Raw genomic sequence first — 24674 nt, forward strand, 5'->3', positions numbered from 1 at the left:
TGCATGCATGTGTAGGTTGCCATGTCAATTGAGGTGAACTGAATGCCCTTTGTAAGTCATAAAGAACATGCTAAGCGGGGCAGATGTTCCTCCCTCCAATTCTCTGAGGTCATTCCAGATTCTTTCAAGAATTGTGGGTGCCATCCTAGACTGGAAGCCCAGACACCAGTGTCTCAGGGAGCAAATATCCATCACAGATACATCCTCTGAAATACTATGTTACTGAAAAGGAGGGTTTTTTTGTGTGTGCAAGCAGTAACCAACTAGTTGTCTTATTTCTCTTGGCTAACAAGGAGTGTATCAAGGGTATTGAAGCTGCCATCCTATCTCAATATGCCATGGAGCCTTTGGCAAACCTGTTGACCTGTTTATGGTTTCATAGGTTGGCATATAATGCCCTCCCTCAACTTTCATGAGACGCTTGCCTTTCAGCCTCGCCTGAACAAACATAAGTAAGGACTAAGATCTACACTTTTTAGCTCTCCTGAGAAATATAAGAGCCAGAGAGCTATTTAAAGTGTACCAGTGTTTTTCTTGGTTGTGTGAAGGCTTTGGACAAAGGGTGAGCAGTAAAGTCACCTTGCAAAATGGAATTCAATGTAGAAGTGAGGAGGGGACCATGGGCAGGGCCCCATCTCTGCCCGAGACATACAGCTGTTCCAATTTCACAAATATATTTGTTTTCAGGTCTTCTAGTCAAGAAGATGCTGTTGGATGCGTCCCTGGACCCTGGACTGAATTCCATTGTAAACAATACTCGAGGGATTGTATTTTATAGTGTTCCCCATCATGGCTCCCACTTGGCAGAATACTCAATAAATGCTAGATTTCTGCTCTTTCCTTCTGTGGAGGTTAAGGAACTCAGCCAAGGTATGCCTGATTCATAGTGATTTAATTGTGTTTGTCCATGTCTGTGTGCATACTTTGTGGATTTTTAGCTAGTTCTGAAATATAGAGTCCCCCATAGCACACCTCGTGGAATTGACCTCCACACCAGAAATCACCACATTCCAATTTCCATTCTTGCAAGATACAAGATAACAAAGCTTACATTTAGTGCTGTATGTTAAATGAATGAAAGAGCGATTGAGATGGAAAGCAGAAGGAAGGTGAAGTCAGGCTTGGACACATGCCTCTTTTCTAGAACATGGCCACATAGCCCGAAAAACCCACAAAAAACCATGGATGCCGGCCATGAAAGCCTTCGACTTCACATATGCCTCTTTTTTGCAACTGAGGACAAGACATCTAACTGTAAAGAAAAGCCATTTAAATAATTGCAACAAATGTACAACAAAACTAACAGCTATAGAACTTTGATGAGGAGACAGCTACTTCTGATCCAAGATTCTTTCTAAAAATGATGCTAAGCACTGAGCATGGATCAGGCAAAGGACAGCCCTTTGTGTGATGGTGGACTGCAGCTCCCAGGTGAGCCAAATACATTACCTGTAACATCTGAAGGGCTACACTTTACCCACCATGGAGGGTTTAGAAGAAGGCTGTGAAAGGGAGACTGCTGCCTTCGGAGAGAGTAGGAGAGGCTGGATGAAAAGCCCCAGCTGAGCATACTTGCAGGATTGTTGGGATACAAAGCAGGATTTCTGTCAAAGCTCTCAGTGGCTGGATGATTCATATGGTAAGAGGGACTCCCTCAGGTATCCTAATCCCAGGGATAGGTTAGGTACCAGTAAATTATATTTATAAAGCAGAAGGAAGGTGAATTCAGACTTGGGGATATCAACAATACACATTTATATAGATTTTATTACAGATAAATTGTTACATGTTCCCCTGTTTGCTGAGAATGCTTCCCTGTGTATCCAAGGCTTTACTCCTACCTTCCCAGACTTTCCAGTGGAGTGGGAGGCAATGACTGTGGAATGAACATGACTGTGGTCTAAATGGGCTCTCTTTGTTTAAGTCATTTCATTTCCAAACAGTCTGTATATGTATAATGGAAAGAATTAACAACATCTCAGCAAATAGATGCTGCAAACTGCATTCAACTAGCATAAATCACAATGTAAATACTGATTGCATGTACTTGGCTAACACTAATCCACCAAAAGTAGAGTTCTACAATGCATACTCCTTATTGTACTGAAATCCACTTTTTCCAGAATACATTTTCCATGGAGGAATGTTATGAACAAAGTGGGATTTTAAAAATCTTAACATAAATCGGTTTGGGTAATTAGAAATATGAGTTTAACTTTCTTTTTTGTTCTTCCAGATTCTCCTGCCCTCAAAGCATTGAATGATGACTTTCTGTCATTCGCCAAGGATAAGAGTCTTCCTGTATTGAGTTTTGCAGAAATGCTGCCAACGCGAGTTGGTAGAATGCTGAGCCTGCATGTTGTACCGGTAGAATCTTCAGGTCTGACATTTTCAGCATAGCTCCTTTAAAATTAATTGCTGTAGGAAGAGGTGGGAGTTGTGTGGCAAAAGCACACAGAAATAAATGCCAACAGAAAATGTACTATGAAAAAAATCTGTAATTTAGATGAATGAGATGGACCCATCAATCCTTGTAGCCCTACTACCAGAACACTATCCCCCAGTTCTTTCTTTTCTCTTATTCACTGCAGATTACTAGCAATTGAAACATTGTCACATTAATATGAACATTTTCATGATCACAATAAACATGTAGCAGTCCAAAATATCTACATGTAAATTAAGAGATCTCCAAGACCAGATTACGGTCCTTTTAATGTTCCTGTCTTTGCTATGTAGCGATGATGATGATGATGATGATTTATTTATAGCCCGCCCAATCACAAGGAATCCGGGCGGGTTACAACAATAAAAATAAAGAGAATAAAATAAAATACAAAAATAAATAAAATACTGTACAGTAAAATAAAACAGAGCAACGTGAGTTACAGTAAATTCACAGTTAGGCCTGATGGAAATCAGGCCTGTCTTTTTCACTCCCTCCTAGGTCTGATGAGGACCGTTGGGGCAGAGGGAGGGCTCTTCTTTTTGAGGCCAGAATATAATTTCAATTAAATTTAATGTAATTCTTCTCATTAATTTAAGAGAAGAATTGGTGGACAGAGTGACGTAAGTCACAGTAAATGGGGAGTGGAACTAGGTAGGGAAGGCTTGCCGGAAGAGATCCGTCTTAAAAGCCTTCTTAAAGGCTGTAAGAGTAGAAATGTCGCGGATCTCCTTCGGCAGGTCATTCCATAGCTTCGGAGCTGCAATGGGAAAGGCAGTCTGGGTGACTGAAGTTAGCCTAAATTTTATTGGCTGAAGTAGATTCTTCCCCGAGGACCTTAGAGTGCGGGACTGACAGTATGGAAGAAGGCGATCCCTTAAGTATTCTGGACCCAAGCCATGTAGGGCTTTAAAGGTAATCGCCGACACCTTGTACCTTGCCCAGCCAGTGAAGGGGTTTTAAAACGGGTGTTATGTGATCATTATGACGAGTACCTGTAATTAACCCGGCTGCCATATTTTGTACAAGTTGAAGTTTCTGAACTTGGCACAAGGGTAGCCCCATGTAGAGCGCAATACAGAAGTCCAATCGAGAAGTGACCAGCGCATGTATATCTGTTTCAAGGTCTCCCTGCTCCAGGAAAGGGTGCAGCTGGCGTATCAGCCAAAGCTGATAACAAGTGCTCCTGACTGTCACATCCACCTGAGCTGTTAGGTGAAGCGACATGTCAAGGAGCACCCCCAAGCTGTGGACAGAGTCTTTCAGGGGAAGTGTGACCCCATCTAGAACTGGCTGATATAATTCCATGCCTGGGCTTGGGTTTCCTATAACGAGTACCTCCGTCTTACCTGGATTCAGCTTGAGTCAGTTTTCCCTCATCCAGTCCATTACCGCCCCAAGACAGGCATTCAGAGGAGAGATGCCATCAGTCACTGCATCAGTCTGAGACATAGAGAAATATATTTGGGTGTCATCAGCGTACTGATAACATCTTGCCCCATGTCTCTGGATGATTTCTCCCAGGAGCTTCATGTAAATGTTAAACAGCATAGGAGACAATATGGCGCCCTGGGGGACACCAAATTTTAGCTCTCTTTTAGAAGAGCAACTGTCTCCTAGCACCACCATCTGGAATCTGCCTGAGAGGTAGGACCGGGACCACTGTAGAACCAGAAGGATACCATGGTCGATGGTATCGACGGCCGCCGAGAGGTCTAAGAGCACCATCAGGGTTACACTTCCCCTGTCGATGCCTAGACGGAGATCATTGACTAAGGCAACCAAGGCCGTCTCAACTCCGTATCCCACCCTGAATCCGGTTTGAAATGGGTCCAGATAATCAGCTTCATCCAAGACTGCCTGTAGTTGATACCCTCTCAATAATACCCACTTCATTTTATTTTCTGTAATTTTGATTCTGTCTTCTTCTTCTTCTTCTTCTTCTTCTTCTTCTTCTTCTTCTTCTTCTTCTTCTTCTTCTTCTTCCTATTATTATTACAGTGTTCCCTTCCCTTACATGGGGATCCATTCCTGACACACAAACCCCCCCGGGTAAGGGGAAAATTGCATATGTTCGCACCCCATTGAAAATGGGGTGTGTGAACACAGTGCCATTCACTAGATTCTCCTCGCGGCTTCAGCGTATGCTGAAAGCCACGAAAGTGAAGCCCGCGTATGTTGTGGGCTCATTGTATTATTATAATTATTGGTGCTGTCTTTAAGTTTGCAGAGTTTGAGTTTGATCCATATTCTGCCACCTACTAACAAAGAACACTATCTGCCAAAGACTTCTGAGCCTTCAGAAGAACCAAATGAAATGGAAAAGGCTGTGATCTTGATTATTAACACACACCCTTCACAAAGAGCTGCCAGGGCTTAGGGGATCCTCCACAGTAGTTGGCAGGTGGCACTGGTGGTTGCAGAGGAAGGGGGAAATCAACAATCATCTCCCCACTCCCACCCCTTGGTAATAATCTCTTCTCAGGGATTATGGTCACTGGTAGAAAAGAATCTGCAGCCATCCTGGATGGGGTGCTGTATGAGGATATGCAGAGTTTTGTTTTGTTTGTTTTTGACAGATGAAATCTTTACAACAGAGATCTTTATTTAAAACACCTACTTCAGAAATTACACATTAAATTATAAGACTATTGGTCTTAATTGTAATAAAGTTTATTAGGTCATTGACCAGCAAATTGGTCTTATAAACTTTATGTATATAAGTCATGGTTTACTGTAGCTTATGTGCGAGCATGGGTGTAAATGTAGTCCTGCATTGTTTTTAAAGATTAGACTTAACTGAACACACCATGTAGACTCTTGAAACTGATTGGTGCTTGGCTGTCCTGATCCAGAGATAATTGTATATAGTACTTTATTGTACTTAACTGTTGACAGACTCATAATCATATGTACATAACGAATGGCCATATGTATCTCCATACAGAGGGCTGTTACTATTAGCTGTATGCCTTGCCTTTCCCATTGTAATGTTGCTGGCTTTTTTTTTCTCTTTCAGATTTAGGCATAGGAGAACTCATCCCAGTAGAAGTTAGCCACTTGAATATTTGCAAACCGAAGAACAAGGACTCTTTCCTCTACCAACACACATTAAAGTTTATTCAAAAGACTTTAGCAAGGGAGCTGGGCAAACAGTAACTGCATAACTTTGCTTATTTGTATTAGGTATTTGCTTCAATTCTGAAAAACTCTTTTTCTGATTATGTCAGTAGCATGCCGGAGCAGCAGCATATGTTTTTATCATTGTCCTGCTGAATTTTTAAAAACGTTTCCTAATAGGAGACGTCTGGCGTTTACTGAAGGTATAAATACAGTGCACCCTCATTATATGTGGCTTTGAGCATATGCGCTCAAGCCGTGGGGTGCATGTGGGGTGCAAGGGGCGGCGCATCCCATTCAGATGAATGGGTTGCGTGCCTGTGGTGCCCCACATGCTCCTGTGCCGCTGTGCGCACGAGCCCCATTCAAATGAATGGGGCTCCAGCATAGGCGGAATTCGCCTTAAGTGGGGGGGGGGGGGGACGGATTCCCCGCATAAGGTGAGTTTCCACTGTATGCATGGATGCTGGTGCCATACATCTCAAAAAGAAAATCCATTAGTTTTTTTTTCTTTGTATGTATATTCCTGTGTGTTGTGTATGCTTTCCTGGAATGATATAACATGGGAAAAGTCTTTTTCGGTGCTTAATAAGGAAGCAATTGCCTAAGCTCCATTTGGGGGCCTTAACTATCCTCTAGGAAACATACAATTTTTTCCTTTTACACTCCTCTTTCCCTTATGAGGCCTCCCTGCTCACTATTGAAAAGCCAGGTGTGCAAAACACTCATGTTATGTTTGTCCTGTTATCATTTTAGCCAGCTGTATATACTGGTCAGGAGTGGGGATGGGTGAGTGTAAGCTGATACTTCCTGGGTATGTGTAGGCAGTAAATGCACTGAAATATCTGTTCTACCACAGAAAGGTAAAATCTATAACCATCCGTGCTTCTGCACTGCAAATGTCAGGTTGTCAGAATACATACTGCAATGATAAATAAAGAATTGGTATTTGCTGAAGTGAGAGGGAGTTGTATAGTTACAGCTGAACCTGCAACCCTATACTATACTCTGTACTTATTTGCAAAGGAAAAAAGTGGTGGTGGTGATCCAGTGTAGAGTGTGAAGGGGAAAAAATGCAATATTGTTTTATTCTGCATAAAAGGCTGCATTAATTAGGAAGCCATAGAACTATTCCTTTGATTGATCCTCAGTGACATAATTCAGACATTATACTAAACTGTGGGATGCTCCAGATAATCAGGAAAAGCATGCTAAAGACTGATTGTACTCCATTTGCTTAACACTCCCATCTTGAGCTGCAATGCTTTCTATGTGAAGCAACAGCAGGTATAACGGTGAGCCATCAATTAGGAATCATGACAAATCATGACACAAACCATAATTAGCACTGATCATTATCACTGATTCGCCAATTCCTCATAATAGCAAACCATGATTTGGGCACTGCAGCAAGCTTTGGTAAAAAAAATTATCTTCGCAATGGCTTGGATGAGACTTGCATTGAACCACTCTCCATATGTCAAAAATATGCCTTTTATTGTTAAAAAAGGAATGGTTGTTAGTAACAACTTACTGTTTTGTCCTTTATAGAAATTGTTTGTAACTGTTGGAGCTGTTGAAAGCATGCATTTCTTCCCTTGTTAATATGTAGTATGCAATTTATATTTCAATACTATTTGTCCAATAACAAACCGGTTATATATAATTTTAAAATAAAGCCAGAAAAACTTAATCTTCAAGAAGCTACAAAAATGAACCGTACTTCTTAGACTTAAAAAGAAACATATTTGATCTTTTGCAATTTATTTATGCACCAAAAGGCAGAGCTGGGGAAGTTATGTGTAATTTATAACTTTTTGTAGTAACAAGCTGGAGCAGTATTTTTTCCCGTAATGGCTAGAAGTGATTGACTACTCGGGGGGAGGGACTGAGTTGGGTTTTTAAATAAAATAAAATAAAATGTCAGCCTACCCTTTCTGTCTTCCTCTAATTTGTTCAAATGAAAATGTTTGCTGCCACCACTGCCAGAAGAGAGGCTCTGTGAGTATATGGGGAATGGAGGTGGCTGCCTGTCTTGCCAAGTTGGCTGTTCCATACAGCGGTGCAGGGCATGCACTTGGACTGGCAGGGTTGCTGTGAGTGGTGAATGTGGGATTAAAAGGAGGAAGAGGTGTTTCTTTGCATACCTAAGGTCTGTTCAAGCATGAAATTGAGAGCAGTAATTTAGAAGAAAAGGAGATGGGGAAGTAAGAGGGTTTGAGTGACTGTGTCCTGCGCTCAAACTATTTGTATGCAGCGTATGTGGCTGCTGCTTGGTCTGCTATGCCTAGACTGTGTAGGTGGGGGAGGACAGGCATGATTAGCAACAATCAAGCAAGTTACTTTCAGGACTTCAGTAACAGTGACAAGTAAAAACCACTTGAGTGACCAGAGTACTAAGTAACAAGTCTTTTTTTTAAAATGACTTTCCAAGACCTTAAAAAGCAACTGTAAAATTAAAGCTAAAATGCTCCCTTTTGTGGTTAACCCAACATCGATGATAGGTAGCCGAACATGTACATTGTTTTGTGTGAAAATTGTATATATCAAATATTTTTTAAAATACTGTCTCTTAAGTGTTGTCTGTTTCATTTGTGCCAGCTCATCTACACACAAAAGTAGGTGATGCTATAGATTTGAGGTAAGACTCCTGCAGCCCTCTAGATGTTGGACTGTAGCTCCCAGTGTTTGTCACCACTGAGTATGTTTACTTAAGGCTGTGGGGACTTGCAGTTAAGCAACATTTGGAGGTCCACATGATTCCCCCATCTGCTGTAGATAATGGATGGACAAAGCCACATACCTGAATTAGTCCTAAGCTGAATCAGTAACATGGGGCTTGAATGAACTGTGTATCTCATCTGTTGTGCCAATTGTCTGAATCAACCTGGTTTTTCAGATTGGAAAATGCAGTTCTGATTACCCCTCAGGAAAATGTTTTGAAAACAGCCAAGCTGCTTGGGACATCTATTTTTTATTGTATGACACTTGGCTAGATAGTTTTGTTGCTTCTTTGATTTGTTCAGACTATCATGAACTACAGTTGATTATACAAAGGATGCTACTGAAAAGATGTATGTTTAATGAGGCAGCTCACCAGTCAGACAGTTATAGGATATAGTGCTGAAGGCCAGATACTTATTTGAGTGGAGTAATAAAAATAATATTCATTTGCAATGCATCAATTCATTTAAATTGGCTTTTTCTTTAATGCTTTTATTGTCATGTAAACGAGCTGCCACAAAGCTGTTAATTATCTTTTGTTGCAGAGAATATAGGGATTAACAATAAGCCATGCTCCTTTTTTTCCAATAGGCATTCAATTTTATGTTTTGATGCAGCCATAAATATCTAATGACACTTTTGGTTTATTAGATGGTAGCAGTTAGTGTTTTGATTGTATTGTGCAGAAGGTAGGGAAAATCTCCATACAAATGCACCCACACTACAGTGATACTGAAGAGATAATTCAGCATCTTGAAATCTTGAGTTTTGTGAAGTGGCAAGAATGAAAAGAATAGCTGAAAATGTGGGGCATGAGACTAGCTAAATGCCTTGCCATTTTTATACAAAGCCCTAGTCCAGAAATATACCTATGGTGGAGAAGAAGGTTGAGAGCCAACATGGTGTAGTGCTTTGACTATTCGACAAGGACTCTGGGAGACAAGGGTTCAAATCTATGGAAATTCCCCCCTAGGTGACCTTGGGCAAGTTATATATTCTTGGCCTCAAAAAGGAAAGGGCAACTCTCTTAACAAATCTTATCCCAAAATAGGTTCACCTTAGGGGTGCTGTAAATTGGAAACAACCTGAAGGCACACAATAGCAACAAAGAAAGAGTCTGTTCTTTGGGATCAGCTGGCTAACACTTGGCTGGTACTGTCTGTTTTGATTTTGTTAGTCATCTGTTTGGAAAGGCTGGGAGCCTCAATGCAGAGTTGATACAAATCTTATTTAAAAATTGGAATCTCGTTGGTGCAATATGCCAGCATAATGATATGTCTGAATAGTGTACTTTTTGCAGGGGTGCACAGGGGTGAAGGAGGGGAGAGCTTTTTTTGGGAGCCAGCAGGGTAACGTTTGCCTAACCACGATGGCTTTCTTCCTCTGTCTTACTCCATGCCTTTGAAATTGCAGCCATTGTACTCCCATCACCTGTGCCAGCATAGTCATGCCAATCAACATCTCAGCCAGACTGTTTTTTCTTAATTCAGATCAAAAATAATATTTTTTATCTTTATGCCCTGCTTATGTGTATCCCAGAACTACCTGGCTAGCCTGTTAAAAAGTAGACTAGATGGGCTTTAGGTATCATCCAACAATGACTAGTGCATAAAATGCAGTTAGGGCTCTCTAGGTTTTTATAGTTCTAAATCTGTGTTGATTAATGAGACACATAGCAGGATATGATATACATACAAGTACATACCTGAGACACACACACCAGTTCACCTTCATCTTTTTTAGTATCTAATTAAAGTAAGCGAGAAGCTCACTACACATTTAGCCACTGGACTTCAGAAAAAATCTGTAGAACAAGTCCAATTTCTTTAAAAAAGTTTAATAGTATTATAGAGAGACTCAATTCAAAATAAATACTCCCAAGTACATTATACAGACCCCATATATGCATTATTTAAAACCAATTAAATTAATTCCATTATTTATTTAGTAAAAGTAATGGAGCCTTGCCACTAATAAATTGCCAGTCTTGCTCAGAAACAAGACTGTATAACTTCATGAAATTCCCAGGTAAACTATTCCATGCTTCTTTCTTACATCCTTTTCTCTTTCATGCTCACACATTTTCTCCAGCAGTCCCACTGATCCTAGCCTGAGTGAGTTTAATTTTGGGTTTAGCCCCAAAGGGTCAAAGCTAGTCAGCCTTTGGCATAGAGCCTCTTAAACATCTCTGTGTGACATTTTCTATGTACATCCATGTGTCTCTTTTCTTCTACAGCAGGGATGGGCAAAGTGCAGCCCAGGAGCAGACTATGTCCCCCAGGGGGTTTTTGCCCCAAAATGCCACTAGAGGATGTTGGCATGTGTCCACCACATTTTGTAGGGTCCTAGGCCAATTTAGGTCCAGGAGGGGCCTTTCTGGGAACATGATAAAACACGATAAAAATGTCCCTACACCCTCTAGAGGAATTTGGGGGTAAATTTTTGTTTGTTTGCTTGAACATGTGTGCCTCCCCCCCCCCAAGTTCTAGGGGGCCAATACAGCCCCCTAGCTTCCCATGGCATAGTAGTTTGAGTGGTGGACTACAACTCTGGAGACCAAGGTTCGATTTCCAGCTAGGTCATGAGATCAGCTTCAAGGGAAGGCAATGGCAAACCTCTAAACAATCTGGTCCAGAAAATTTCATAGTAGGGTAGCCTTAGGGTTGCCATAAGTTGGAAATGACTTGAAGGCACACAACACACACACACACGAGAGAGAGAGAGAGAGAGTGAGTCATCCATAGTTCCCTACTTCGTTCTATAGCAACCAGTCTTGATCCTACTGACCCATACAGAACCTGGGTCAGTGGCTACAAAAAAATTCAGCAACAAACTGACTTATTGAGAGCTATGTGGGAGTAATTCCTTGGCATTCACCACCTCAGGATGAAATTCAAAGTAGGGATGGAGCTGTGACCACATGGCTCAGAGGCTATGTTATTTTGCTATCATGTAAGTGAGGTTCTCATTTTCTGAAATACAATTTTCTGTCCATTAGTGCTGTTGCTACTCAGGCCTTCAACAAAGATAGCAATCCTCAGTCCTCACCATCCTTGGTTGCTGCACTTGTAAAGCAGCCTAAGAATATATGTGAGTAATTACTTTTATGTCCACCACCTTCAAATTATTATCTGCTTGAATCCCTGGTGCAATCAGAAAATGTCCTCCCATGCAGGAATTGATGCACTGCAGAGAGCTTGCTGGACTGAGCCCATCTGTTTAAAACTCCTTCCCAAACCTCACAGATGTGAAGAAGCATAAAAAGGAAAGGGCAGAGAGTTCTGGGATATGCAAGCTGAGCTAAAGCATGTTCACCCCAATTAAATCTCAGCAAGTTGAATAGAGTTATTTTGCAGAAGATGTGGTTTTAAGACAAGATCCTGTTTTTTCAAGAAAAGAAATTGAGCAAAGTGCAAATGAGTAATTGTAGCAGTACCAGTACCAGTACAGCCACTGATTTTACCATAGGAGTTGAATCACAATTCATAGGGGGAGTGTGAAGTACCATAACACATTTGCTTGCATCTTATCTCACAGTAAACCAAATTGTTTTAAAGAATCTTGTTTCATTATTATCATTCTTATCATCATCATAATGTTGCTGCTCTTCCATTGAAAAAGCAAGAAAATATGCTCATAAATTTAAAACAGAGCTTGTGTCTACACAAGCATTCTGGGTTTTCTTAATGGGAAGCAGTTCATTTGGTCCCTGAGGTCTTGTGTCACTATTGCCGTCTTCTCCAAATGTAACCCAGTGCCTGAAATCTTTTGGACTGGGAAGTTTCAAGTCTTCTGGAACATGGCTGGGACTGACCACTAATGGCTGATGAACAGCAAAGTCAACCTCTAGGTCTAATAGATTGGTATTTCTCATAAGGCCATCGTTGTCTGAAAGCTGCGGCTGCATGTACAAAGGAGGAGGAAAATGTTGGCTGCCAGTTAATGCTGAAGTGTGTGGCCTCAACACTTTAGAGCCATTCTTGACTGAGCTAGGTGTGACTGCTGTTGCAGGAACAAGAGAAGCAGTAGGAGAGAGTGGGAGGGCGTCAGAATCTTGACTTTTAGAACAATATTCTGATGGACTGTTGTTATTGTTGGAATTGAATGTCAGACCCTTATGAAAGAGACTGTCATTGCTTTGGAGTACCTGCAGATGAAAATCCGGGGGGGCAGATTTCTTTCTCCTTGGTGGAACTCTTGGAGTGTAGATGGAATTAGAGGAAGTACTATGAGAACTTTCCTCTAAAAGACAGAGTGCAGCTGGCTGCCTTTCACTGCTCCTCCTCCTCCTCCTCTCAAGGACTTTGCAAGGGGGAATTGTTCTTGGCTTAGGAACAGGAGCTACCCTTGTTGGACTAGTAATGGCTCTGGCTTCAAGGTGAGATTCTGGTAGTGCAAAGGACTGGTGACTTGTTGACTCTTCACATGGTTCTTCTGGAGATGGAGGCTGTAAAAAGAAGTTGATAGTGATCAGTCAATTACAGTTCTATTAACCCAATGCTTAAGATCTCTCCAGATGGGTGAATATGTCCCAAATGTTAGGCTATTCTGTTTCTGAATTTCACACCTTGTAGTGGTCCTTCTTGCTCTCATGTCCAGTCATGTCCAAAATCATGAGGTTTAATCAGCGTTTCTCCTGCTTGAGGTGTGGTTAAGTGAGCAGCAGGTAAGGTTTCCCTCCATGAACACAACACCTCCTCTCATGCTCCTCCTCTAGTATCCTCATTCTGACTTGCACATTTTTGTTGTTTTTGTTAAAATAGTACTAAAGTGCAATATCAGCTTAAACCTATAACTGAAAAAGGTGATGGAGTAGAAATGTTCACTCTGAAAATGTAATGATGGAAAGAAGGTAAGAGGAAAAACTCATGACAAAGGTAACACTCCCATTCAGTACATCACTAGTGGGGCCAACTAGAAGTATGGAAGGAACTAAATGTCCATTTGCTATAAATTGTAGCACTATGGTTGCACTTTAGCTGCCAAAGCAACATCCCATAGATTAGCAGAGAGGGACATTTTGAATTCTCAGTTCTAGTGCCTTACCAAAATACAAAACCCTAGCATTCCATAAAATGTAGCATTTAAAGTGGAATCATAGTGCTATATACTGGGTAGTGTCAATGGGGCCCAATAAAATGACACAGATGTTGGAGTTTATCCCTGCCTGTAAGGGAAACTTCTGGGAGGGGGGGATACCCTCTGCCCTGGTCTGGGTTTAAAAAGTTGTGACCAGTCCCAGGGGTTCATGACAAATAGACAGGAACAAATGTTATTTGTTTCATTTCTGACTTACACTAAGGTGAAAATATCATGAGGTTTTCTAGGCAGAATGTATTCAGAAGTGCTTTCCAACACTATAATTCAATGATTTTAAAAGCATGTGCAAATGATTTAAACTTGCAACTGCAAGTGCTCTTTCATCGGAAGTAGGCCCCACTGAGTGTAATGGGACTTAAATGTCTGCATAACGAAGCATCAGACTATAACCAGGAGCCACTTTGTAAAACAAATGGCATAGTTGTATGGATGCTTATTCAGAGGTAAGCCTCACTGTGTCCAATTAGACCTTATGTACCCTAATCGGGCACAGGCATGCAGTTTGAAATCTTTTGTCAAAGCTTGTATACATTTGTACTTCTCCCCACCATGAGTAGCTGTCAAGCCCTGGGCATGCTGGAGGAGAAGCATGGGAGATGACCAGACAGCACACAGCTGGAGTTCTACAGCAGGGGAAGAGAAATGAACTTTCCCTTTCTGATCTGCAGCAAACTCATTTCAGTCCCCTCACCTACTGAAGTCCAGGCAGGTACTGGATGGTCACCTCCCCCATTCCAGCCAGTAAATGCCTCCCAGCTGCCTATGGAGAAGCATGAATCTAGACTCAGGTGTGGGATGCAGCTGACAAATTAGGTAAGATTTCTAGTTTTCAAGAGGATTCCTTGAAAAGTATCTGGAGAGGGGAGGTGCTAATTTCCAATATTTTGTCATCTTCTTTTCCTTTCTATCAAGCATGGCTTTTTAAGCTGAGACTCTACCATGCAATTTTAATATGGGTAAGACTATCAGCTTTTCATCTTCATAATGGATTTGGAAGATCTTTGTATTGGGAAGGGAAAATACCACCAGGATTTCTCTCGTTCAGAGATCAGTCTGTTAATGTGGGTGCCCATTCCAATATCTTTTCCCCCCCTTCCTGCCCCCTCACATAACACTTCCAAATACAAGGTTTCTTGCATATGTCATTAAAATGAAATGGCACTACTCTGAGATGGTAGCATGGATTCTACCTTTTCAAATTGGCAGGGAGAAATACCATTTTTATTCTTTTTATTTTTAAAAAACCCTCACTGCTATAGAAAATTAACTCATAGAATCATAGAGTTGGAAGAGACCGCAAGGGCCATCCAGTCCAACCCCCTGCCATGCAGGAAATCCAAATCAAAGCATCCCCAACAGGTGGCCATCCAGCCTCTGCTTAAAGACCTCCAAGGAAGGAGACTTCACTACACTCCGAGGGAGTGTGTTCCACTGTCGAACAGCCCTTACTGTCAGGAAGTTCTTCCTAATGTTGAGGTGGAATCTCTTTTCCTGTAGCTTGCATCCATTGTTCCGGGTCCTGTTCTCTGGAGCAGCAGAAAACAAGCTTGCTCCCTCCTCAATATGACATCCTTTCACATATTTAAACAGGGCTATTATATCACCTCTTAACCTTCTCTTCTCCAGGCTAAACATCCCCAGCTCTCTGAGTCGCTCCTCATAGGGCAAGGTTTCCAGACCTTTCACCATTTTAGTCGCCCTCCTTTCAACTGTAGTATGAAGTGTACTTCTTAAGATGTTTTTCCTTATATGTCTATGAGAGAGCCTCAGGGCACCATTCTATCCCCCATGCTGTTTAACATTGACATGAAGCCGCTGGGTGAGATCATCCGGAGACATGGGGCGGGGTGTTATCAGTATGCTGATGACACCCAAATTTATTTCTCTATGTCTCGGACTGTTTCAGTGACCAAGGAGGGCATCTCCCCCCTGAATGACTGCCTGAAGTTGGTAATGGATTGGATGAGGGAAAATAGACTTAAGCTGAATCCAAATAAAATGGAAGTACTCGTGCTAGGTAATCCCAATCCAGGTATGGAGATAAGTTTGCCAGTTCTAGTTGGGGTCACACTTCTCCTGAAAGACTGTGTCCGCAGCTGGGGGTGCTCCTGGATTCGTCATTTCAACTGTCTTCTCAGATTGATGCGACAGCCAGGAGTGCCTGTTATCAGCTTTGGCTGATACGCCAGTTGCGTCCCTACCTGGAGCAACGGGACCTAGAAACGGTTGTACATGCTCTAATAACCTCTCACCTTGATTTCTGCAATGCGCTCTACATGGGGCAACCTTTGTGCCACGTCCAGAAGCTCCAATTGATACAAAACATGGCAGCCAGACTAGTCACTGTAAAATCCAAGTTCAACCATATTACACCTATTTTAAAATCACTACATTGGCTGCCTATCAGCTTCCGGGCACAGTACAAGGTGTTGGTTATCACCTATAAAGCCCTACATGCCTGGGTCCAGTCTACTTGAAGGAATGGCTCCTCCCATACAATCCTTCCCATACACTCCGATCCTCTGGGGAAAACCTCTTACAGTCTAGAAAGATCAGACTGGCGGTGACCTCCCGGAGGTCCTTCTTTGTCACCGTTCCAAAAACCTGGAATGACCTGCCGGAAGAGATTCACCAATTATCCTCACTTGAGGCTTTTAAAAAGGCGACAAAAACCTTTCTCTTCCGGCAGGCCTTCCCCGATTGATAATGTCCAGAACCAACTGAATCCCCCTCCTTTTATTATTTTTCTTATTTGTGGTTTGTTTTTTAATTTTGATGTATTGTTGTGTACTTTTTAACCATCTTTTACAGTTTAATTTTATAGTTGGGAGGGAGGGTTGGGTTGGGGTCTTGTGGGGCTTGTTGGTTTTTATTGTTGTATATTGTATTAACTTTGCTGTTACCCGCCTCGATCCTCAAAGCGGAAGAGGCAGGATATAAATATTATTATTATTATTATTATTATTATTATTATTATTATTATTATTATTAGGTTTTACTTGCCAACAAGTAGTTGATGTAGAATACATCAGTGGTTCTTGACCTAGATTGTATGGACTCTTAGGGGCTGTGATATCCTCACAGTGTGTGAAAAGGTTTGAAAGCTGCTCCGTTCACTTCCTTCCCACAGTGGAGCAGCCACATGATAGAAGCCAAGGCAAAGCCTGGATGGATGGCTGGGCCTGAGCTTTGCCTGTCACATGGCTTCTCTGTGTGGAGGAGACAGAATGAGCAGCTGAGCCACAGCAGAGTGAAGCTCCTCTCTTCCTTATCCTCCCCTCCTTTCTTGCTGGGAGCAGTCCAGTCTCCTCTCAGAAATGCTTCAACCCCCCCCCTTTTTTTTTTGTCATCTTCATCAGGAGGGGAAGGGACTGAGATAGGGCTGCAAAGGGAGCAGAGTTGTTGACTTCCATGTGCACAAGTCCCTTTTCTGGACAGTACTTTGTGATTCCTTGCTTCTTGGGAGCCAAGTTTAATCTGCTCCAGTCTCAGCCTCCTTAGTTTTCATGGATCATCTCCAGGTGGGGGACAAGGGTACAGCTCAGCTCTGGCTAAAAAGAAAAGAGCTGTAGGCAGATATCCAGCTCACATAGTACAGCAGCAGTTGGCTACAATCTGAAAGGCTTGATTCCTTCCTATAATTGGCATAAACTCTGCAAGGAGACTATGCATTTACTGCTAGATTAATCCTTCCAGTTGTGGCATCAGAGCTCACCCTCTGCATCCACCTTTTGGCTAGGGACAATTAGGCTAGATTAAATGTTCTTTATCCCATCTCCCTAAGGAAGTGAGAAGAAATCATGTAAGTTATTTTTCTAGATTGAGAGCTGAGACTATTCTTTTGTCCTTGCATACCATCCAGAAACCTCCCACGCCTGGCAGTGTCAAGTCCTGGGAGAGGCTGTTGCTGCTTCTTCTTATCACATAGAATGGGAGGGGAGGCAGTTCAGACCATGAAGATTTGGTTGCGTTGAGTTCCTGGTGGAAGGAAAAGGTAGGTGCACTCTGAATCACACACCCCTCCTTCTGTCTCCCACCAGTAAGAGAGAGTAGGTGGATAACTCCTGAGGCTTGTCAGCTACTGGGTAGTGAGAGGAACTGTGTGCAGAACTATGTGCACATGTTGGATCTTACCCAACATCTGGTGAAAGTTTCCTCCCCTCTGCAGCCCCTGGCATTGCCCAAAAGCCCAGGGCCGGCCCGCCCATATAGGCGAGCTAGGCAGTCGCCTAGGGGCAGCAAACAGTAGGGGTGCTGGGGCAGTGGGTGGCAAGGGAGCTGGCAAGGTGTGTCCAGAGCCGGGCAGAATGATCCCCTGGTGCCAGAGTTGGCTGTCTGGGCGTTGCTTGCGGAAGCAGGGAGGCGGAGCTGCTTGTTGGAGCAGTCCTCTTCTTCCTCCTCCTCTTCTTCCTCCCCTCCTCCCTCTTGGTGGGCCTTCCTGTCTGCACCCATGCTGGAGAGATAACCTGGTTTGGCACCGCTTTCACTCTTTCTTGGCTCTAGGCTATGGAATTCTGGGAGTTGGGCCCACAACAAATGGCAACTCCCAGAATGCCATAGCCTTGAGCCAGGATGCTTAAAAGCACTGCCAAACCAGATGATTTCTCCAGTGCAGATGCAGCCTCAGTTTCTTAATGTGGCACGCGCGTGCACACTCCTCCTGAAAGTTGGAGTTTGTTGTGGGCCTGGGCCCCACAACATACTCCAACTCCCAGAATTCCATAGCCTTGAGTGAGACAAAGAGTGAAAGCAGTGCCAAACCGGGTTATTTCTTAGGCTGTGGATGCAGCCTAAGTCTTTCTCTCTCTGACACATGTGCGCGCGCTCCCCTACCCCAAGTACTGGGAGTTGGGGTTTGTTGCTGGCCAGCTGGGCCCTTCTTATTTCTCTTCCTCCTCTTCTTCCTTCCCTCTGTCTCCTCCTCCTCCTCTTTATTTATCCACACAAAGCTACATCCCAACCTTCTATCCAGGAAGAATGTCAGAATGTCCTCCATTTTGAGCATGACTGAGAAACATCAATTTATATTTTGGCTTTTAGTTGGTCGTGTCCTCCATTTTTCTTGAACATTCTACAATGTGTCCTATATTTTGTCCTACGTTTTGAGGGGCTACAAGGGGTTGCCAAAATATTTATTGCCTAGGGTAGCCAAATACCTAGAGCCAGCCCTGCAAAAGCCTACTCCAGTGCATCTTCAGGCCTGTGGGCCAAGTCTGGAGGATGTATGGGGTCAGGAAGCAGCTGCAGAGGAAGTTTCCCCTTCTGGTTCTGTAGACATAAGCCATTCAACAAGCAACCTGCAAAACCTGAATGCAAAGAGTTTGATACCTATTTTAAGCATGAGCAATATAAACTGATATATAGATCCTACCCCAGCACTTGCACATCCAGACTTCCCTCCCATTCTTTGCAAGGGTACCAGTTTCTTATTAGCTGGAACTTTGGGTGGAGGACGCTGAGGTACGAGTGTCGGAGCGGGTGGCAGGTTGTGAAGCGGTGCTTGCTTTGAAACACTGGGGAAGGTTTCAGGTTTTGTGACACTTTGAGTTCTTTGAATAGGTGCCACAGCTTCCTCTGGTGTCACTGAAATGCAAAAGATGACAATCTATAGGCCAGGTAAATTGGAATACCATTTCCTGAACTGTGCTATATTCAAAAATTTTACTCATTGCTTATAACTAACCAGCTTTGGCTGAATTGAAGAACTTTATTAAACTTGCTATAAGCAAGCCTTGATCACTTTCTATAAAACAAGTCTGGACAAAGGTTGTTCATATTGAAAAGTTCTTCCTTTGATTGTTTGAAATAGAGCACATATTCCATATGGTGAAAAGCCCCCACCCACACATTTCAATTCCTTACATCTTCAAGCTGAACTGAGGAACTCCTCTGAAACTCTGGAGAGATGATATCAGTGAATGAAGCTGGCAGTAACAGGCTAGCTGGGCCAAGGGTCTGCCTCTGCAGAAGCCAAATTATTCTGTTCCTCCATTTGTATACAAAACACCATGGAACCTACTAATGGCTAAACTTTCCATTTCAATTGTAGGAACTATTTTCACTTAGCCCATTACAATTTTTATAACCTCATCATTCCTGATCAAATGTAAGAGATGAAAAGGAGCCCTTTCAAAGCAGATGTTTTATCTAACACAAGGCATCTTAGAAACAAAGACAAGTGTTACTATCATGCAAACAGAATGGGTTTTGAAGGTCACCACTGTACAGGAAAAGATATACAGCAGAATTCAAATTTGACAAAACGTCTGTGAGAAATACTTGCCACAGTTATGGAAGCATGATGCAAGGCATAAAAACAGCTGCCATCAAAGCTCTTAGGACAGTAGTTCTTTAATTTGCTTTACCTCCTTTTGCTTGCATCAGACATCGAATGGCTTCCTCTGCTTCCTGGGGAGTGGTGGTTTTGATTTGTTTGACGTTGTAAGGTTTACTAATTCCAGTCCGTGATTTTGGCTGGCAAGAATTAAAAACAAAACACAACAAGATGAGAATGTGAGCCCAAAAGACAGTCATGTGTGTGTACACACATGATGGTAGACTTAATATTTTCACAGAATGACTAGCTTTCTCCTATTGGTTACAAACTAATGTAAGTTCATTCCTGCTGTATGAAGGAATACCTTCTCTCACACAGTTCTTTCTCCCACACTATCATGTCCTTACACCTTCCAAACAGGTGTTTCTTAAGTCTGGGGTCTTCACTGAAGTGGCATTATGTCTCTGGGATTCAGTGTCCAGGAACATTCAACCAGCCCCATTGCTTCTGTCATATACAAACACAGGGGAAAGCAATCCTAATGCTTACCCTAGGTGATGAAAGTTCTGAGTGTTACAATATATTGCAGTGTATTGTTTTAAGCAGTCTAGTGTTTTAAAAACTTTTTGTAAGTTATTTGAATATGAGGTAGAAGATAGACAACAGGGATGTAGCAATAAAAATTCTTCCCCTTAAATGAATTTTTCCTTCATTCTGCAAATTTCTAACACAGCAGCAACTTAAAACTTAAGGCCACATATTTAGAAATACAGTTTAAGCATCCAAGAAAAGGGACAGGCAAATTGACCAAGAGAACATGAACATAGCAAACAGAAGTGTTCTAAGTGTGAATGATATTCAATGCCTCACACTCTGTAATGTTAGAAACTTGGGGAATGATGGAAAATTTCTGGGGGGACTCTTGTTTTGAGGGGGATCTCTTCATTGTTTCCAGCCTGTTAATTACATCCCTCATTGACTGATGGAGAGTTAGATAGATAAGGCAGGCTGTTGTCACCATTCTTGCCAGACAGAGGTGGAAGTGAAAGAGGGGAAACTATAAAAACTCATAGCAAATTTGCCTCTTGGCCAGATTGATAGCAGTGAGAGTAAAAGCATAATCCATTGCTTCACTTGTTCATTCAAAAAATAAAAAAGCTGTTTCCTAGGAATGTGGGTATTTGTCCACCTATCTATGTAAACACCTCCTACACAAACAGTGGACTGAATATATTAATTAGACTGGTGCACTGTTCCTAGATACTGCTTTTTGTTTTAATGTTTTGGACAATTGTGTCAAGCTACTCACTGGTTGCTGTGGTGCCCCTGGAAGAAGCTTTGCTGTCTGTAGGATAGAGGAGAGGGAGTGAGGGCCTCCTGAAGTGATGCAACCATCCGATGGGGATTTTTTAACAGATACTCCGGCTGCAAAAGAGGTGCATCAAATGTTTTTTAAAAAAAATTCCCTGGATAAGTGTGTGCAGGTTAGAGGTAACAGTGAAAATGCCTTCAAGTCATTAATTTCATAGGGTTTTCTTAAGTAAGGAATACTCAGAGGTGGTTTGCCACTCTCTTGTCCTAAATATATCCTAGAGCACCTGGTATTCATTGGCAGTCCCCAATCCAAGTACTAACCAGGCCTGCCCCTGCTTAGTTTCCCAGATCAGATGGTATCTGGTGCCTCTAGTGTGTTTACACAACACAGTGAAAATGGTATAGTTCAATATTGGTCAGTTTACCAACTTATGGTTTCCAAAATCTTGGTACCCAGACTGGGACAGGGCATGGAAAAAGGAGCCCTGGCTATACAGTGGTTAAAAACCACAAGGTTGTGAGTTCGATCCCAGGAATATATAAGTAAACATAAATTCTTGAAAAAGATTCAGTGAAGCTCTTAAAGGCTAACACAATGGTTCTCACACTGTGGGGTGCGACCCTCAGGGGGCACAAGAGTTGAAGATTCTGGTCCCTTCTCCTTCTCCCAAACTTTTTAATGTGTAAAATTTACACATGTTGTGTGTCTTCATGTCATTTCTGATATACCCTAAGACAAACCTAACACAGGGGTTTCTGAGCAAGATCTGTTCAGAGGGGATTTGCCTTTGCCTTCCTCTGCGGCTGAGAGAGTGTGACTTGACAAAAGATGCCCTGTGGGTTTGCATGGCTGAGTAGGGATTTGAACCCTGGTCTCTAGAGTTTTAGTCCAACACTCAAACCACTACACAACATTCTCTTTTTGCAATACTTTATGCATTGTGATTCCACAGAAGAACAGAAAATGTAGTAAGGGAAAGTGAATTCAATTTCTCAAACACTGCAACTTCATTCTTATTTATTTTATTAAAAAACATACTCTAGTCCTTATGGTTAAGAAGATGCCTGTTGAAATTGATGCCAGAGATGAAATAGGCTTTCCAGGGGCACTTCTCTTTACCCTTCTAAGTAATACAAACATGATGCCATGAACTTGCACATTTTGCACAACTAGAAAATGCAGCTTTTCTTGGCACAGAATTTTGATGAGAATGGGTGCAGAACTGTTTTCATGCAAGAGTACACACAATCTTCCTCACTTCCAAATGAACATATTTAAAGCTGTGATTAGAAGAGTACAGTAATCTGGACACTGTTTTTAGCACAGAGGAAGCTTTGTAGAGCAAAAACATAAACTCTTACTTGGAGGAGGAGGTCGCTGTGGTGGCTGAGTTTGCCGAGGCCTACCAGGAACAGAAAGAGACCTGCTTGGGGAACGATGACGAAACTCCCCACTTCCTTCTAGCTCTTGTTTCAGTTCACCCAGGTCAGCATCATCTAAGGGACATATGCAAAAATAAATCAACAACAGAAAATGGAACCATATGAAGAGAAAGCTAACACAGATGCTAACTCAGAAAGGAAATAAACAAAACTTTTGACACCTGCTTGCTATATGAGGAAACTTCCCAGGTGTTCAGTGACAAACATTCAGCCCAAATACATTAAACTAAGCTCTTGCTTTGACCACTAGTCTCTGTTATTTCTAACCAGGAATGGGGATGAGTCACATAGGAAATTCACTCAGCAGATCAAATGTCACATTCTCTTTTCGCATGGGGCAAATGATCTAGACGTTCATTAGCATTCTTTAGCATGGAGTTTCAGCTATACAGCTTGTTCTGAAGACACATTTATATATAGCTTTCTGAAAAGGACCGGCTGTAGTTTAAATGTGCATCCAATGAACATAAAACATGCTTGCAGTCGTACACAGATATCGCTGTGCCTATCTCAAGCAGCCTAAAGAGCAGACTGAGGTAGTGTGAGAGACACAGAAACACTGACCCACTAGACCTATAAAATCTGATGACAAATACGAAACTCAGCAAAGATTGGAATTGACCTCACATGCACGTAGACCTATAATCTGTCTTCTTTCTATATGATCATCATATAAAAAGGCATGTCTCAACAGACTCTTTTGAATGGTCCATATTGACCACTATGGCTATACATATTTGCTGTCTGTAAAGTTAATAAGATCACCTTTATATGGATGCAACTTTCTTCCAGCGGGATAAGATTTGTTTGAATGTGTCACTGAGGCTACCATTACACAGTCAGGCCCATCCAGAAAATCTTCCACTGCCAAGTCTGCTGCAGGAGGATACTGTGGTAACATGTCATCCAAATAATCATCTTCATCATCTAGGATATCGCCTAAATCAGAATACATAATGAAACTGTTGATGGGAAATTGAGAGAAGGAGGAGGTGTTCTTTGTTCTTATTATATACCCTTATTACAATTTCTGGAAAAAGAGAGAAATTAGTTTAAAAGAGATTTGGGGTAGTACTATTCTGTAGATAGTACAGCTAAAGAAATTAGTTACGCAATGGAGATAACATCAGAGCTTATGAGTCCTGCTACCTATCTTCAGGATGCCACCGTAACAAGCTTCTCCCAAAACATTTTATTAACAGAAGCAATGGATAAATCCCAATTCATATGTCTAATTTAGGCTGTGGCTACCTCTTGCAGTGGCAGCAAGCCCCACTTCAGGAAATACAGTGTCAGTGAAAGCCCTGTGCTTTGAATATATCTGAAATAATTTCAGGTCAGAATGAAAGTTAGCCTTTGGTCCTCCATTTATTTGGACTTCATCTCTCAGAAGCCTCAGCAAATTTGGACAACAGTCAGGAATTATTGGAGCTGAAATCCAAATCATCTGGAGGACCAAAGGTTGGGAACCACTGATATAGACATTTACTTGTGTAAGTCCCATGGAACTTAATAGGATTCACTTCTGGACAGATATGTATGGGATACAGATCTTACAAAGGTAAGTTTTTGGGATTGCAACTTGCACAATATTTAGTAATCATTGCCACTAGCCATGCTGTATAGAATTATCTTGAAAGAGCTGCAGGATGGAACAAAACCTTACTCTTCATTTTCCTGATTCCCAAGATACCAATTAAGTACATACACACACATAGCAAAACAGAAATCAAGTGTGTACAGCTTCATCCACAGTTCTCACTATGTACCTTCTGATTCATAATCTAGACTTGAGAAATCAAAATTTTCTTCTAGTAGACATGAGTTTGCTGTGGGAGACATTGGAGCCATGCTGTCTCGTTTCCTTGTGATCTCCTCCTGCAGGCCCTTTAGCCAGTCCTTGGTTTTAGGCCAAATCTTCACAGTCTTGCCTTTAATCTGCATCACACACATATACATAAAGAATGAGTTATTTTCCCAGATTGATCAATCAGACCGATATGTGTAAATTTTCCACACGTATGACATTCCATTAGCAAACTAAAAACAAAAAAAAAACTTCAGGCATATATTTAAAAAAACAGAGCTGAAACTCTTGATTGATAACTATGGCAGTAACTGAACTGTCTTTGATTTTTTTCAGGTGCCCACTCTGATGACAAGTGATGATATTTAAAAAGATGTCTGTTGGTTTGTGTACTTAGGCCAATATCTTGTTCATGTTCCTGACAATGCTAATATAGGGCATTA

At 41.9% G+C, this 24674-nt stretch overlaps 2 protein-coding genes across 2 annotated transcripts in view; one reads left to right on the forward strand and one right to left on the reverse strand.

Moving 5' to 3' along the window:
* The window catches only part of SERAC1 (serine active site containing 1), a 37173-nt gene extending 29086 nt beyond the window's left edge, over positions 1-8087 (forward strand). Inside the window, exons 15-17 of the mRNA XM_089530123.1 lie at positions 688-870; positions 2237-2380; positions 5466-8087. Of these exons, the coding sequence (XP_089386249.1) occupies positions 688-870; positions 2237-2380; positions 5466-5605 (467 nt within the window). The 3' untranslated portion in view covers positions 5606-8087. The remainder of the gene's footprint in view (positions 1-687; positions 871-2236; positions 2381-5465) is intronic.
* Positions 8088-10168: 2081 nt separating this feature from the next.
* SYNJ2 (synaptojanin 2) overlaps positions 10169-24674 on the reverse strand; it is an 89605-nt gene continuing 75099 nt past the window's right edge. The window contains exons 21-27 of the mRNA XM_089530124.1: positions 24194-24362; positions 23190-23363; positions 22344-22478; positions 20977-21092; positions 19756-19864; positions 18762-18973; positions 10169-12737 (exon numbers count right to left, since the gene is read on the reverse strand). Coding sequence (XP_089386250.1) covers positions 11925-12737; positions 18762-18973; positions 19756-19864; positions 20977-21092; positions 22344-22478; positions 23190-23363; positions 24194-24362 — 1728 coding nt within the window. The 3' untranslated portion in view covers positions 10169-11924. The remainder of the gene's footprint in view (positions 12738-18761; positions 18974-19755; positions 19865-20976; positions 21093-22343; positions 22479-23189; positions 23364-24193; positions 24363-24674) is intronic.

Source organism: Sceloporus occidentalis, unplaced genomic scaffold (assembly GCF_023333645.1).
Source record: "Sceloporus occidentalis isolate IW3139 unplaced genomic scaffold, rSceOcc1.0.p SCAF_6, whole genome shotgun sequence".
Lineage (NCBI taxonomy): Eukaryota > Metazoa > Chordata > Lepidosauria > Squamata > Phrynosomatidae > Sceloporus > Sceloporus occidentalis.